Raw genomic sequence first — 15,293 nt, forward strand, 5'->3', positions numbered from 1 at the left:
ACCCCAAATAGAGGACGACACACTGATCAGTTTCACAGTCTACCAGCTATGAGCAGACTCTTGGAAGATACAGAGCTGTAAGAATGAGACGAATGATATCAGCATCTTCACCATCTCTAAACCTTTTTTTTACTACTGGCCAGTGGGTTGAAGGTGGGGCAGCCCTTACTGGGTGTGCTGAGAGGATGCACCACTGCAGGGTAAGTAGAACTTAAAGTCCTGCTGGCAGAAGCATCTGACAGCAGCTCAGGTGAAGCATGCACGTTTGGCAGAAAGGCAGCTGGCACTAACATTCACTGGGGGAAGTTTTACTGCCAGCGTGACCACAGCAGGCTTTGCAAAACCACTGTTAAACCATCTGAGAATGCCAGTTCCCCTTTGTAAACTGGCTAGCATATTTCTTAGGAAAATTAGCAACCTGTCCTTCCACCTTCAAGCCCAGGCAGAGTAATGAAAAAAACCAACCAAAAAACCACCAACCCAAAACATAATTCCCTGGTTAATCTGTGCTGACAGAGCCTCCTGGATCACATCCTTATGCAATTAACCAAGTTTAAATATGCATGACAAAATACATAGAAACTGAAAATACATGCAAGTTATGAAAATGGTACAGTTAGCCATTCACTAGAAGGAAAATAAAACCAAGATACAATATAAAGATATAAAACTTTATTATGAACATATTTAACAATGATTATGCACATGAAGTCTTCCAGGAAACTCAATACCCAACTTTTGCTTGAAGTAAATTACTAGTTTTTCCTTCATATTCTGTATTAGCATGAAGTTTTCTGACATAAAAATGGATAATTGCTGTCATTAACACAACTAGATACATAGAATATTTACCACATGTCCTCATGCACACTTTCTCAAAGCAGTATTTAATTACAGCTTCTCATTAAACAGAGCATTTATCTTACACATTTTTATACCATTTTGGTACACAATTTTTCCGTATTTTCATTTTACATATTTACAAACTTCTAAAAAAAGTTTTACAGTAATGCAGAGGTTATTACTGGCATAAGCAAAAGGAAATGGGGGAAAAACTAGGTGACTATGGATACAAAGTTGTCTCTTGGCTCAGAGAAAAACAACAGATCAAAGCCTTTCCTAGCTGGAACCATGCTCCCATTTTGCCCAGTATTAGTGCCACGGGTCTGTTACACTAGCTGTTCCTTATTGGTGTTAAGCCTTATGCTTCCTCTTCTTTGCCAGTCCTAGGAAAGTTTCCAACCAATTCCAATACCAACTGTATCTTTAAAGCAAATACTACAGAAAATGGTTGCCATGAATGGCTCACACTCAGTGATTATTGATTTCTCAAAAGTCCTTCTTGATCATTGTGTACGTGGAAGTCTTGCAGGTATTTAATAGATGGCATCTCCTTTAGAGCAGGAACACTGTATGCTGTGGGGCCTTTTTGTATAGTTTTCTCATTTTATACAGTCCCACTAGTGATGGAAATACTTAATTACTTTGGCAGTAATGAAAGGAAAGCCAGGCTAGTTTCTTATCCAGATATCTTCTGTTTCACCCTTAGGTTACAATAGTTAGAGGTAAATTTATGCCACCTACTTCCAAGCTGTTTACAATCTATATTGTAATATTCCTCAGATACTGTGTCTGCTTTCCAATTGTGGAAATAAGAGGAGTGAAACAGATTTCTTGCTAGCAAACCCATTTCTTCATCTGCTTCACTGCTTTTGCCTTTTTACTGTATATTGAATTTGATGCCACAGTGCTTCAACCAAGCTTACCATTACACTCTAGCACTTCCGAAATACAAAACTATTTTGCATGGCAAACATTGCTTAAATATAATCTCTAAAAATTAACAAGGAAACTATTTTCTCACTATTTTCATAGCGAGATGCTTAAAGTACACATTTCCTGTTCTCAGCTTTCCTATTTCCACTTTGAATGTAGTGATGTAGAAAAGTTAATGCAAACAGAACGGCAAGTGAAATAGGCTGAGAACAGCTTAGGAAAAAATCATCATCTCAAAGTTAGATTAAAAATATTTTCTTTAGTTAATGAAATCCCAAAGCATGATACTGTATTTCAGGATTAATCGTAACAACCAGTTTAGACTGTGATAAGAAACATCAGTATGCTTTGCACATTGGTCAAATCAAACATTTTATCTCTTCAGAACAATTTAGAACAGAATTAAAAAATATCGGAGCCAAAAAGATCTGAATATATAGGGATCATGTAAATATCAATTTTTAGAGACCTAATTCCTGTACCCACTATTACTCCAATGGAAGTATAAAGGATTTGGGGTATGCAAAGAATGCCTAGTTGGTTCCCCAGTCTGACTCTGCAAATTCAAACAGCTGTAAGCCTCAAAAGAGTCATCTGGGGAACAGTAAAAATGCAAATGGGCTCTCCACTTTAGGATACAAAGATCATCTCCCATGCTTGTTAAAAAAAAGTCTAAAAGGAAGTGCTGAAGGTACAGCTTGCTACAGCTCACTGGAAAAAAACCACCACCGGTAACTTGAAATACTTCTTTAATGTTTTCCTGTATGTTCTTCTAAACTGATGCCAATTCATTAAGAAATTAAAGGGAAAAACCTTCCCCTCCTCCCCAGCAGTTTCCTTGCTTTAGCCATACAATAGTGCTTTGGCTTCTAACAAATAAATGATCCCTGGTACAGAAAGTTTTAAATTTCAAATACCCTCAAAAAATTCACAGCTGTACATCATTTCAGAAAGTTTTCTCTCTCACACACACAGAGTATCTTACCACACTTGTCTTTAGCAGAGCACAGATTTAATCTGAACTATTCTATGATAGCAAGGATGCAACCACATGAAGCAGTTCCTTTGGTCCTCTCTAAGCAAATTGCTATCCTGTGAAGTCTCCCCTTCATGATCTCCAACAGCTACCAGGAGGTTATTGCAATGGGAATGGTCTAGAACAGTTGTTGCATCAAAGCAGAACAAACCTACTTTTTGCCCAATATGATTCAGCAAGTCTAGCAGGACTTCATTTCACTCTTCTGCTTAAACTACTTCAATGAGCACAGTTCCCTAGTGTAAGCCAGCACCATCTTCTGTGTAATACATTAACAGTGCTTTTGAGAGTCTTCTACAGCAGCAGGGCAGAGAAATTTTACAAGAGTAAATCACAGGTATGAATCCATGAAAAAAAAGGTACTTTCAGACAGGTCAAATACCTCAAAACAAAAGTAGTTAGAAACAAACAGCATCCACTTAAATAAAGAACTGAACAATGGTGTAGGAGAAAGCCACCTTTTAAATAGAGAAGCAGCAGCATTGTACTAGGAATACTTAATTCCCATATAACTGTTCCAGTGTAGACTGGAATACAGATAATCACAAAATATGCTAGTAAAAGTTCTGATCAGTACAGGTGGTGACTGCGGTATGACAAAGAAGCTGAACTATGCACAGAACATGCTCAAAAGCTAACTCTCATGACAGTTCAATACATGAGCAACCACGATTGGTCCTAGGACATAGATTAACTATCTATTAATACAACTTAAGGAAAAATTCTGATGTAGAAAAAGCCTCTAAAAATGAAATGTCTGGAAATCTGAAATTGTAATTCTCTGTGAAACTTTCATACAGTATTCTCTGTATGTGTAACAATCTCCTCCAGCATACAAAAAACACAGAAAGAAAAGTACTGGCTTCCTTCTGAGATTTGTTGCTGCCTAAATATTTCCATTTGAAAGGGGTGTTTGAAAAAAAACAAAACAAAAACCAAAACAAACACTTCTGTTGCAGCAGTAAAGCATGTTATGAAACATATATTATACAAAATAATTTTGCACCACTGAGGCTATTTTGGCTCACTAGAACTTGACTATTTGCATGTATCTCACACTTACAAATCTCAAAAACTCTTTTTAATGAATTTAAAAAAATGGTCTTAAGTCTATATCGCTTCTTCGAAGGAAGAATGGAAAGCTTGTGTTTTCTTTCATTAAAAAAAAAAAAAAAATAAGAGAAAGCCCTAAAACACTTCATTCCCTGCCTCCAGCTCGAAAGACTAAGGTAGGAAATTGAAAGGAAGGACTAAGGTAGGAAACTGAAAGGGAAATGAGGCACTTCGTACAGCAGTGGACAATATACAAAGGAGCTAACACAAATGCAACAGATGAATGACAGTATGCTGTACATGATCCTCAAAAACAACCAACCCCAAAACCAAGCAGCCAGGAAGCAATTTTAAAATCAGTATATAATCAGTGACACTTTTAAATGGAAATAGATTTAAAGATTTTAGTCCACAGGCATCCTGCTATCAGGCATTTTGTAAGACGTGTAAAAATTTTGGTTTCTTAAGTTTTCACCACAACCTTTTCAACCATTCTTGTTTTTTCAGTTTTAACTTTGTAAACAGAAACAGAAGCAGGATGTCATTCCTGGGAGTCGGTGTTCAGATGACAGCAGACTGTAAGGAAGCCAAGGAAGTTGTCCATCTAGGAAAACTTCAAAACTGGTTTAATTCCAGCTGAACAAGTCTGTCTACATCAAAATCAATCAATCACTGTCCGATTCCTCTTTATACTTGGCTCTAATAGCTTGGCCATTCTGAAGTGGCATTTCTTCATAGTCACTCCTGTGAAACAGATCTTGTTAAAACTTCTGAACGTGATGTTCAGATAGAAAGCCCAACATAAACAGGAAAGTTCTAAACTACACTGAGGCATCAAATTGTTATTTGGGTAAGAAGCTGGTATCTGTTTTCCTTCCTTGTTGGGGATATGGACAACATATATGACTTCTCTCCAGAGGATGATGCATAATAAAAGTTATTCCAGTAACTACAAGCCACTTTTCACAAGGATTCGTATAGTGTATAGAAGCAAGCTGGTACTACCACTACTCATCTAACTAAACAAAGGCAAGCTATCTCAGACAATGCATACAGCTAGTTTAGCACAAACTTCTTCAGGTGACTGCAGTATTAACCCCATCCTCACTGTTCCAGCCACTTCGGTGTCTTTCGTAAGAGGTGAAAACATGAAGGGCAGATCATGAGTTCGTTCAATGTCTAGCACAGACACACCTGAACAGGTGCTCTTAAGTGCTACTACAATTCTCATATTACATAAACTCACACAAGTCCAGTAAGTTTTGCTAGATTTGATCATTCTTATTTCAGTAAGTGATGGGCACTTAAGAAGAGCCATTCTCCTTCCCTGAAGCATTTACATATGAGCTGCCTCTTTGCTAACTCCACCTGACTCCTGCAATCCTGCCCAGTTTTAAAGGAAGTCCTTTCCTTTCACAGCTCTTGCTGCCTTCATTCCATGACCTACCAGCATCCTAATACTTTCTTACCTGTTTGTATCAGTGCCATGGCAATCCCTTTTAGAAACAAAAAAAAGAAAAAATAACATGCATTCTCACTGCATTTCTGTGTAGAGAATAAGGCTATGTTTCTGTTCTTTAGGCAGAATACTTTCACTAACGACCTACAAATCCTTCACTTATTTTATGAATATGGAAAAGAACACTACAAAAATAACACAACAAAAGTAACTCTCCATAGGTATTTTATAATCTTACCCATAAATCACATCATCATCTGAATCATTCAGCATAGAAAAAGCAGGATTGTCTTTCAACTGTGATTCTGGAAAATACAAATAAGGGTTAATTTAGCCTATTATAGAAATGTGGCTGTACTTCTAACTCAACACTGTAGCAACAGACTCTACCACTTCCAAGGCAGTCACGACTACAAACTAAACAAAACTATATCCAAACAGGAATTCTCTCTTTTAAATTTTTCACCCTTCAGCCACAACATCATGGTATTCTTAAAAAGTTAAGGAGATGATATAAATATGTCATCTTATTTTTAGATAGATATTGTCTGTGTTGTTTAAGTGGATTTCCTCCCTTGTGCAGTTTCCTATGTCATATTATTTCAACCTGCACATAAGAGTCATTAAGTCAGACCTCATTATTCTTAATTATTATTCAAAAGTTCATATGTATTTAAAAAGCATAGACTTCTTTAACTTCTTGGTCATTTCTAAGCTACAAATATAGTAGACCGAAGTTGTAATCCCTTGTGTGCAAGTCAATGATTAGCCAGTTATTTTTCATCCTTGTAATAGATGAAGGAAGGACTTGTACCTTTATCGTGAGGTGAAAGGAAACACATACTTTCCACTGGCTGTTTATGACAATTGCCTCTACCTTGTTTTAAGGCCTTAATTTCTTGCATAATCTGTGCTGCTTAGCTGCAGTTCATAAACTGGTGCAAGTAAAATTAAATCCAGCAATTTGCCATAAACATTGCCTGGCAGCCTTTTACTTTCTGCCTTCTAGAAACTAATACTTCTTGCAACCCAACAGCAAGTTTTTAACTTTATCCTCACCCAGCCATTTCTCTTTCTTAATGGAAAAATAGCATTTTTCTGTAACAGTTCCATCCATCTCAACTCTGAAAAGTTTAGAGAAAGGACCAGCTCCACTATCTAGTGCCTTGCCCGTGCATACCTCTCAGCATGCACAATGTGATTGGACAGGGTGCTAGGTTATCTCATCTAGGCTCCTTTTCCCATGAAAGGTTGGACCAGCTGATCTTTCCAGGTCCCTTTCAACCTGGCCTGTTCTGTGGTTCTATATTTTGAACTCAATGCTTAAAGCAGAGAATGCACTAGGTACAAATATTTATTTTACAGATCTTTATCTGTTAGAGAGGGACAATGCTTTATAATCATCACGTGAATCAGATTACATCCTTTATGTAGGAACGCAAAACCAGAAGTGCCACCGATTCAATCCTTTTATCTCCCTTTACATGGGCCCTGTGCAGCCCTCTCCCCATAGCAAGTTCCCCCAAATTCTTCCCATGTTAGCAGTCGGCTTCACTCCTACTTTTCCAACAGCATGTTACCTATTTCAGTCTAGTTTGCCAGCATGCCAATATATTAACCTTTGTTAGAACAAAGGACAAATGAAGTATTGTTGCTCCTTAAGGATTGTCTGTGAGTCAGTGCAAACGTTAGTGCATCGTATGCAAACATCATATTAACTATAAGCTTGATCTAAGTGTGTAAGAATTCAAGTCTAGCTCATCAGTTGTATACATTTTATGTGTTCCTTCACATATCCAATACTAATTTGCTCAGGAGCAGTGCAGATAATTGCTTACACTTACCATATAGTGCATTCTTTGAGGGGGAATACACGAAGGCTAACGTGTAGAGATAAAAGTTCAATAAACCATAAAATGATAAGAATTCTGCTGGTGGTAAGTGTCAAGGATATTGCTCAATATAGCTCCATACATATTAACTTTGGAAACAAGACCCAAACCATACATAAGCTGTTTCAATGGAAAGAATGTTTACCTTACTAAAGTTTGAGAGCGTGAATGGCTAAACAAAACAGCATGTTTTAAATTCAGTGACAACTAATGTACTCAAGCTATTCAAGGTAAAGCTCCCACTGAAGACAAAGCTTTAACACAAGTAACATTTGCTGAGATAAGGTCTATTCTTGAGTGGTGGAGTGCATGGTAAATTGAATAGTTCTGCCTTCAATGCTAAAAGAAAGCTGAGTAAGGTGGATGTTCAGGTGGGGTTTTTTTGTTTTGCTTTGTTTATTTTTAAAAAAAGTTCTTCCTTGGCACAGCAATTGAGAAGGAAGGAGAAAGGACTATCTGTAGACAGACCTCTGAAGATGACTTTGTGTCATCATTTTGGGAAAATACTAAAGGCTTTACATATTGTTTTCTACTAGCTCCCAACACATATCTAAGCTTATCAGTAACCGGAGCAGTTGCAGTCACACAGACACTTTCAGAAAGTAGAATGAACTAGGATCTCATGGTTCAGGTCCAGAAATAGTTTGTAATCCCGTTGCCAACAGAAGTCAGAAATAGTCTCTCTCAAGTCACTTAAATTCTCTGCTATGACCTTTTCCACATGTGGACTTGGACGAATACACAAACTCATTTTCAGTGACTTCTAAACCATTAATTTCTCAAATATTTTGGAACACCCCATGCCAACTGATAGGTACACAGCAAACTGAATTCATGCAGCAAATACAGCCAAATTTGTCACAACAACTTGTTAAAATTACTTGAATGCATGCATATCTAGGCTTTCATTCCTTTTGAAGAGTATCAAATGCAGTTGTGATTTATGTGATGTAAACATATTAGACTGAAACTGTCTCAGCTCATAATCTTTACAAAGAGCCATTACAAAATGCTGACATGAAACCTCGATCAAAATGGACTGAACTTCAAAAGCCCACCTAGAAGTCAAAGGTCTCAGTCCTTTGGTACATCATTTTTAAATACCTTCTGCATGAAAACAGATTAACATTCCTACTTGAGCAGTATCACAACACAAGGATATAATTCTGATAATGAGTTGACAGCTCAGCAACAAAGTTGTCCTGTAGAACTTGTGCTCCAAAGCGTAGGTAGAGTATAACAATGCTGTGGGAAAAAGTTAAAGCATATAGGTGTATTGTGCCTTTAAACCACAAAACTGAAATGCTAGCTTGATAGAAGAATATATGAGAAAATAATTATGTTAACATGCTGACCATTTATTTTAAGACACATTTGCTTTCATAGTTCTAAATTAAGAATGACTCTTTTGTGATTAAAAGTCAGCAGTCAACTGAGTAAAGCAGACACCACCACCACCCCCCCCCGCCATGGTCTATTTCCCTCAGATTTCATCTGCTACAGACAATCCAAGAGTCAACAGTAATTTGAAATAACTGCTTGGAGTGGGGGAGACAGATATTAACAATAAACTAAGAAACTAATTCTAAACTTCTGCTTTGACTAAGTGAAGCTTACAAAGCTCCAAAGGAGGTAAACAGTGCACTGCAGGCCACTCAGCAGTACAGAAAACATCTCTCCTAAATGAACCTCTAAATCTTGCAGTGTATTTGCTGTGGTAACGGATATAACATAAATTTAGCTCTAAAAGCCCCAAGAAGGGTTACAAAATGAAGAAATGCTTGCCATAACAATCATATAAAAAGACATTCCTCAGTTACATTGACCATTTTATTATCAACAAAATGTATTCAAAGCCCTGAAAAAAAGGTTATAAAAGTTACAGTACTGAGAAACATACTTTGAAAAGCCTTACCTAATGACAAGCACTACAAAGGTTAATGCAGTCAAGAATTTTAACCTGAGATCTGAAAAAGATTGAGAAAAGTTGTTATTAGCGAATTTACACCTACATCTAGGAAAAGGAAGCCTGTTTGGGGAAGAATCAAAAGAAATATTCCTTACCAACATAAGGCATGTTACGTAGTTCTGAGCATGCCCTCACTATCAGGAACAAAAGGTAGAGAATGTATGTGGTTGCCACCACAAGGAAGAAGATTTTCATTCCCTATAAGAAGAATTTTTATTATTTAACGAGATTTGGTCTATTCCTTCTTCCCTCGATAGAAGTCATTATTTCCCAAAGCACAACATAGAATGGTCCATTTATTCAGGGAAAGTAGGCTCATGTAATGAAGTACAAAACAGGGATGGCTATACACCAAGGTAGGTTTGGGGGAATGTAAAGAAAGGGTGTTTAACAGAAGTCATCATTTTGTTCATTGAGTTCACAGTGAGCTGAATCTCAATGATTTTCTAAAAACACAGCTCCTGAGAACAATACAAGGCCCCATATAAATCAGATCTTCCTTTACAACAACAAAGTCTGAAATTTACTAGGACAGAGGATCTTGGCAGGAGTAAAGATGTACAAAACTGACTTAATAAGAGGCTTAAAAATTTTTCTTTCAATCCCAACAGTCACAAGTCTGTGACTAAACTTGTGGTGTTGAGTCTCCAGATTTGCAAGTCAATTTACTCTTCTTACTGGGATGGAGCTCAATATGGCCTACGCATGATCTAAAGCAAAATTAAAAGTACCTCATCAGAATAAGACCATCTGACCCGCATTTGCTATTTTCTAAATTGTGTTATAGATTTTAATAGAAGAACAAACCCCACCTCCTTGTATTGCCTAACTCCACCTGACAATTTAATAGAAAGAAAACATTTCTGACTTACCTGGAAATTACCTGTGTCAACCCTGTATTGATATGTAGGATCATGTACTTCATTAACACTAGAAAAGATTCAAAATGAAAAAGTGGTACTTACACCATTACAAAAGACAAGGTCAAAAAGCCATACTGACCGAGAAGCCCACTAACAAAGAAAAGGTTTAAAGTTACTATACAGGATTTATAACTAAAGGTTTTGGCTGTATGAACTGGTGCAACGCCATTGATTCCAATGGATTCATGACAATTTACAGTACATAACATCCTCCTTCTTCCCAAACCCAATTTTGAAGGAACATGGAGGATTTCAGTTGTGAGCAGGTCTAATCTCCCCACTTGTTTTTTAGAAAATGTGTAATCTTGTAAATTCCTACGAGCCTTCAGGATTTAGTGTTTAAATTTTGTCCTTGGTGATAAGAATTATACTTAAGAAATAACTGTGGTATAAGCCCTTCCCTCACAGCAATTCTGCTGATGGCGCATAAGCACGAGCATTTCCTGCAACTGCGCTGCTTTCAACAACGTACAACAGCATGAAGATAGTTAGAAGGCATCTTCCTTCTGAGAAATAAAATAAAAGGCAAACACTTGAGACTAAAACGGTTTAGAAACTACAAACGTACCAAAACTGAGAAAGTTTTCTGGGTGGAAAAAAAAGAGAGAAACACTGAACTAAGCAAAAGAACTGAGTTTTGAGGAGAGATAGCATAGCTTGACTGAGCATTGTCAATATCAATTGTGCAGGTTTAATAGTTGAGAAAGTTTAGTTAAACTGTCTAATAGTTAACTTCAGAGAAACTTGTTGCTTCAAATACTAAAAGCTAATTGCAACATAGTGCTAGAGGGAGTATTGTAGGGAGCCGTAACACCTAACAACTTCATTCCTATATCACAATCAGAGCATTAAGAAATAGATACCATTAATTATAAACAATCTTGTCATTCTTGAATACTCTCAGCTCGTTACTTTTGCACTAAATTTTAAATTACTTACGTTTGCCATATTCCCAATGTAACAGAGGCCAGCCACAACAGTCCAACAATAAAGAACTTGGGCAGATAGAAAGTTAAGCACTTCCTTTCCCCCTGTTGAGGAAATAATAGTGTCTTGAAGGAGTGAAGCCATGTTTGAGATTCTTGACAGAATAAAATAAATACCATCTTTGTTTTGTTTAACATGAACTAGATTAAGAGACTTGCCTCCTGTATTTTTAACCTGCACAGGTGATTACAGAAGACAAAATTGTTTCATCATTTGTGTTAATAAGATGCAGTAGATTTGGAGCATCCTATTTGTAAGGTCACACATATTTCACTGATACTGCAAATATAGGAATATGCTCCAGAATTCATATTTATCTTATGCAGTATTTTAAAGTGGTTTAAAGACAATCAACCACCATATACAACAACAAAACCCTTCAAACAAGAACAAAGCAGAACGGCATCATAATTCTGAAGACTGTCTTGCAATAGTTTAGACTGTCCCATCTATCTCTAGGCATAGTAGCCTCAAGACAATGTACTTCACCACAAATCATTTTAACTCCAAAGCTTCATGTGTCACATTGTACTTTAAGAATAAAATAAATGTTGAAAAAACAAGTAGTGTCTTCTCAGTAAGTAGTAGATAATGTTGCACCCTTACCTGTACTCTTATACCATGGTAGACACAAAGCCAGAACAACAACAATGCACACAGAAACAGTGACTGGAATAGATCATCCAGCATTCCAGGAAACCAGCTGTTCACCAGAAAAGAAAGGGGGAAAAATGGATCTGTAACAAAATAAGAAAAAAAGTTAAACAGAGGGGAAAAAGCACAGTCTCTTCCATTATGGAAAGTACAGCAGAATGTATCTTCAGAGGAACAAAACCCCCTAGATTTTTCAAATTACACCAGTAAACGAAATTGAAGCTTGCTGTATCTTAAAGTAATTTACAAAGAAAATGGTGCCTCCAGCAGCAATCCTCTGTGCTGTAGAAATAATCTGAACTGGTTGCCAACATTTCTAGAAGATTTCAGGTTTTATCAGACTTCCTACTAAACTGCTGTTCTTGGTGATGACCTAAAAAATTATCATAGAATGACTGAAAGGTAAATATTCTTCTGGTACTGCTAGAGTGCTAGAATTTGATGTGGTTTACCAGACTAAAAATAGCCTCCATTTTGAACTAAAGTGCAAGTATCTGAAAAAAGAAGAAGACTTAGCAGACAAACACAGAAATTGCATTTACATGTCACTATATGAAAGCTTCAGTATGGTTGCAGCCACCTATTCCAATCAGAGCTTCAAACAATTAAAGCTGACATTCACATGACTGCAAAGAATGAAATCCACCTACTCATTATGCCCTTGAATTTGATAGACTTAAAAAGGGTAGGTTTTTTTTTTAATTAGTTTTCTGAAGTCTTATAAACAGCTGCTTATAAGTTCAAGGCCAAATTCCATTTTGCCTTCTTTCTCTCACACACTCTCTTATTCTTTTTTTTTTTTTTTTTTTTTTGTTTTTTAAAAGAAGGAGCTCTTCTAAAAATTCCAGGATACAAGTACCATTGTAAAGTAGCAGGAGGGGAAGGAGGATGGACATCCATTTCTGTTCAATACCCCAGTCTCTCATGGAGAATTTCCGCAGGGAATGTGCAAACAGACACTATAAAACAACAACAACAAAAATTTGTAAGCAAGGAATAGAGCCTTATTGGTTTACCAGAGTAAAGAGATAACACAGCACATTGCGAAGGCTACTTCACGAGGTCTTTGCCACTGAGAACATTGTAAAACAGGAGCCACATCTCCTAGCTTCTACTTCTGCTTCAAGCTTGTTGACTTACCCCAATGCAAATTACTTAATCTCTCAAGCAAACTGAGAAAGAAACCAGCTAGTACTACACAAATCAACAATGGACGAAAAAATGTTGCCTAATTACTGGTCACACACTAACAACAACTTCCACCTAAACTAGCTTTTTAAAAAAACAGATTCCATATCACATTCGGTTACCTGCTGAGTGACATCATCTATGTGAGAAAAATGCTATAAAAATGTTCAGTGCTCTAGTGTCCTTACTCTGAAAATTCTGCATTTTAGATTTTATGGTTTTTTTTTTTCCAAACACTTCTTTTCCAGGGGCCAAACCAGGTTGGAGGGGAGAGATAATCTAAATCATAGCATAATTTAGGTTGTAAGGGACGTCTGCAGGTCATCTGGCCCATCCTCATACTCAAGGCAGTGATGACTTTAAAGTTAGATCAAGGTCATATTCAACTGAGTTTTTTTCATTTTCAGAGACTGGGAGCTCACGCTCTGGGCATCCTATTCCAATGTCTGAGCCTACCTGCACTGCAAAAAAATTATTTTTTCTAGCATCTAATCACAATTTCCTTTGTTTAAGCAAAATTCTTTCTGTTCAATTCAAAATCAGAGTTTAGAAAAACAAGTTTTCCCATTTATCCTATTTTCTTAATGTCCCTTCAATACCACTTGTAAAAACATAAAAGCAACAACTATTTTAGAAACATTTTTTACACCCATTCAGTGATATCTCAACTCTGCTGCCTGGGGTTAAGTTACTAAACACAGCAATACAGAGCAGTGTTATCAGCTGCCTACATACTATACTCCAGAAAAACTGAAAAAAACTCTTACCGTGACGACAAAAGTAAGAACTACAAAGACAAATCGGAACCATATTTCCACTTGTGAAAAAGTTGGATTGTAGGTCTTCCACTACAAGAAAACAGAAGAAAAATAGCCCAGTGGACAATGTTTTGACAGGGTACATACAACATCGATAATTAGCACTTTCTGCAGATACTGAAAAGTTCTCTGGCTTTTCAAAATTTAAACGTATAACCAAAGTCCACCATGTCACCATAGAGAGACAAAGATAAATTCATACCCATAGGACTATCTGATGAAAAGATAACCAAAGCAGCCTAATATCCTTGTTTCTTTTTTAGCCTGCCACTTTGTAACACACTCAGTGTGCTGTCATATGTTAAAGCACTTCTCAGGACAAAAAGGATATTCTTTATTGATTTCAATTGCACTTTCATTCAAAGTGTGAATGCCAATAATTGAGTAAATCCTGTATGTTCTTCTTTATTGCCAAGGTCCGATGCACAAATTGATTATGAAGAGGTTGATAAGGTACAGACATGCTTCCTGTCATGGGTTTGTTTTCTTAAAGCTTATTCTCTTGTTTCAGAAGTGAGGAAAAAAAAAAATATCAAGTAAGGGAAGAATAAATGATATAACCAGAAATAAAGAACTTTTTTCATGGGTTAAGAAGGAAAAGCTCCTTCTTCTCCTCTAATTATTAGAAGGGCACAAATATTAACTATAACGTGTCAGTTTGCATAAACTCGGCTCTATTGACAATTTATCTCATACGTGGCATGCTTCTCTTTTGAAGCCACTTTTGAAATGTAAACTCCCAGGTACAACATGTGCTCTGCCCATCTGAACAAGAAGCTTTCCATTTCAATGTATTAAATCTATCAACCTCTGCCTTGTCTTTTTAAACCACAAACACAGAATGAAAATTATATGTAGAGAATCCCGTTATACAAAAGGCAATCTATGATTTCAACTGAGATCACCATAAACCATTGTAATAATGAAATAAATTGACAATTCTAATTGCTGCAGGAAAGCAGGGCTTTGAGTTTGGGTTTTTTGGTTTCGCGCACAAGTCTGCCTTGAAGGCAGCCTGCAAAGCAAGATAATAAACCATACAACTATAATTGCTCCAACACTTTGTCCTGTTTGAAATCTGGAACTAAGCAAAGGGTTTGTGAGTTTGGTTTTTTTTTCTTTTACAGCTTATTTTTAATAATGTGCTTTATGCACTAGAATATTACAAATATTAATATTCAGGAAGTTCATTTAGTATACAAAATAAAATTTTGCTTTACAGTAAGATTTTTGCTTGCTACCTGCTCTGACATACCAAGTGTTGCGTACATGTAGAATATAGCATAGTAACCTGTATTATAAATTTGGTTTAGTTCCATTTTCTCCCAATGCAAATGTTTCTAAATTTCTTTCTGGAGCCAATCAGCACACACTGATGATGTAACTGTTTTATAAGCCATCTTTAGCATTATGAATGGAGCTAGTTATTTCACTAGGGATTATTTTAGTGAATTATTTTATTAGCCTGCTTATTTTAGCTGAATAAACATTTTTTTCTTCCTCATAAGCACAATAAAAAAAAAATTCTTCATTTTTCT

The 15,293-nt window shown here is 36.5% G+C and overlaps 1 protein-coding gene across 8 annotated transcripts in view; it reads right to left on the minus strand.

Moving 5' to 3' along the window:
- Positions 1-657: 657 nt before the first annotated feature.
- Positions 658-15,293, minus strand: part of TMEM181 (transmembrane protein 181) — a 36,537-nt gene continuing 21,901 nt past the window's right edge. For 6 of the 8 annotated variants that reach the window (XM_052784598.1, XM_052784606.1, XM_052784601.1 and 3 more), the window contains 12 exons: positions 13,705-13,785; positions 12,609-12,708; positions 11,702-11,832; positions 11,048-11,139; positions 10,058-10,115; positions 9,281-9,383; positions 9,132-9,183; positions 8,379-8,461; positions 7,169-7,258; positions 5,563-5,629; positions 5,335-5,361; positions 658-4,609 (listed from right to left, as the gene is read on the minus strand). In XM_052784598.1, coding sequence (XP_052640558.1) covers positions 4,531-4,609; positions 5,335-5,361; positions 5,563-5,629; positions 7,169-7,258; positions 8,379-8,461; positions 9,132-9,183; positions 9,281-9,383; positions 10,058-10,115; positions 11,048-11,139; positions 11,702-11,832; positions 12,609-12,708; positions 13,705-13,785 — 963 coding nt within the window. In that variant the 3' untranslated portion in view covers positions 658-4,530. The remainder of the gene's footprint in view (positions 4,610-5,334; positions 5,362-5,562; positions 5,630-7,168; positions 7,259-8,378; positions 8,462-9,131; positions 9,184-9,280; positions 9,384-10,057; positions 10,116-11,047; positions 11,140-11,701; positions 11,833-12,608; positions 12,709-13,704; positions 13,786-15,293) is intronic. The other 2 variants (XM_052784599.1, XM_052784605.1) reach the window with 1 other exon arrangement.

This window comes from Harpia harpyja, chromosome 4 (genome assembly GCF_026419915.1).
Source record: "Harpia harpyja isolate bHarHar1 chromosome 4, bHarHar1 primary haplotype, whole genome shotgun sequence".
Taxonomy (NCBI): domain Eukaryota; kingdom Metazoa; phylum Chordata; class Aves; order Accipitriformes; family Accipitridae; genus Harpia; species Harpia harpyja.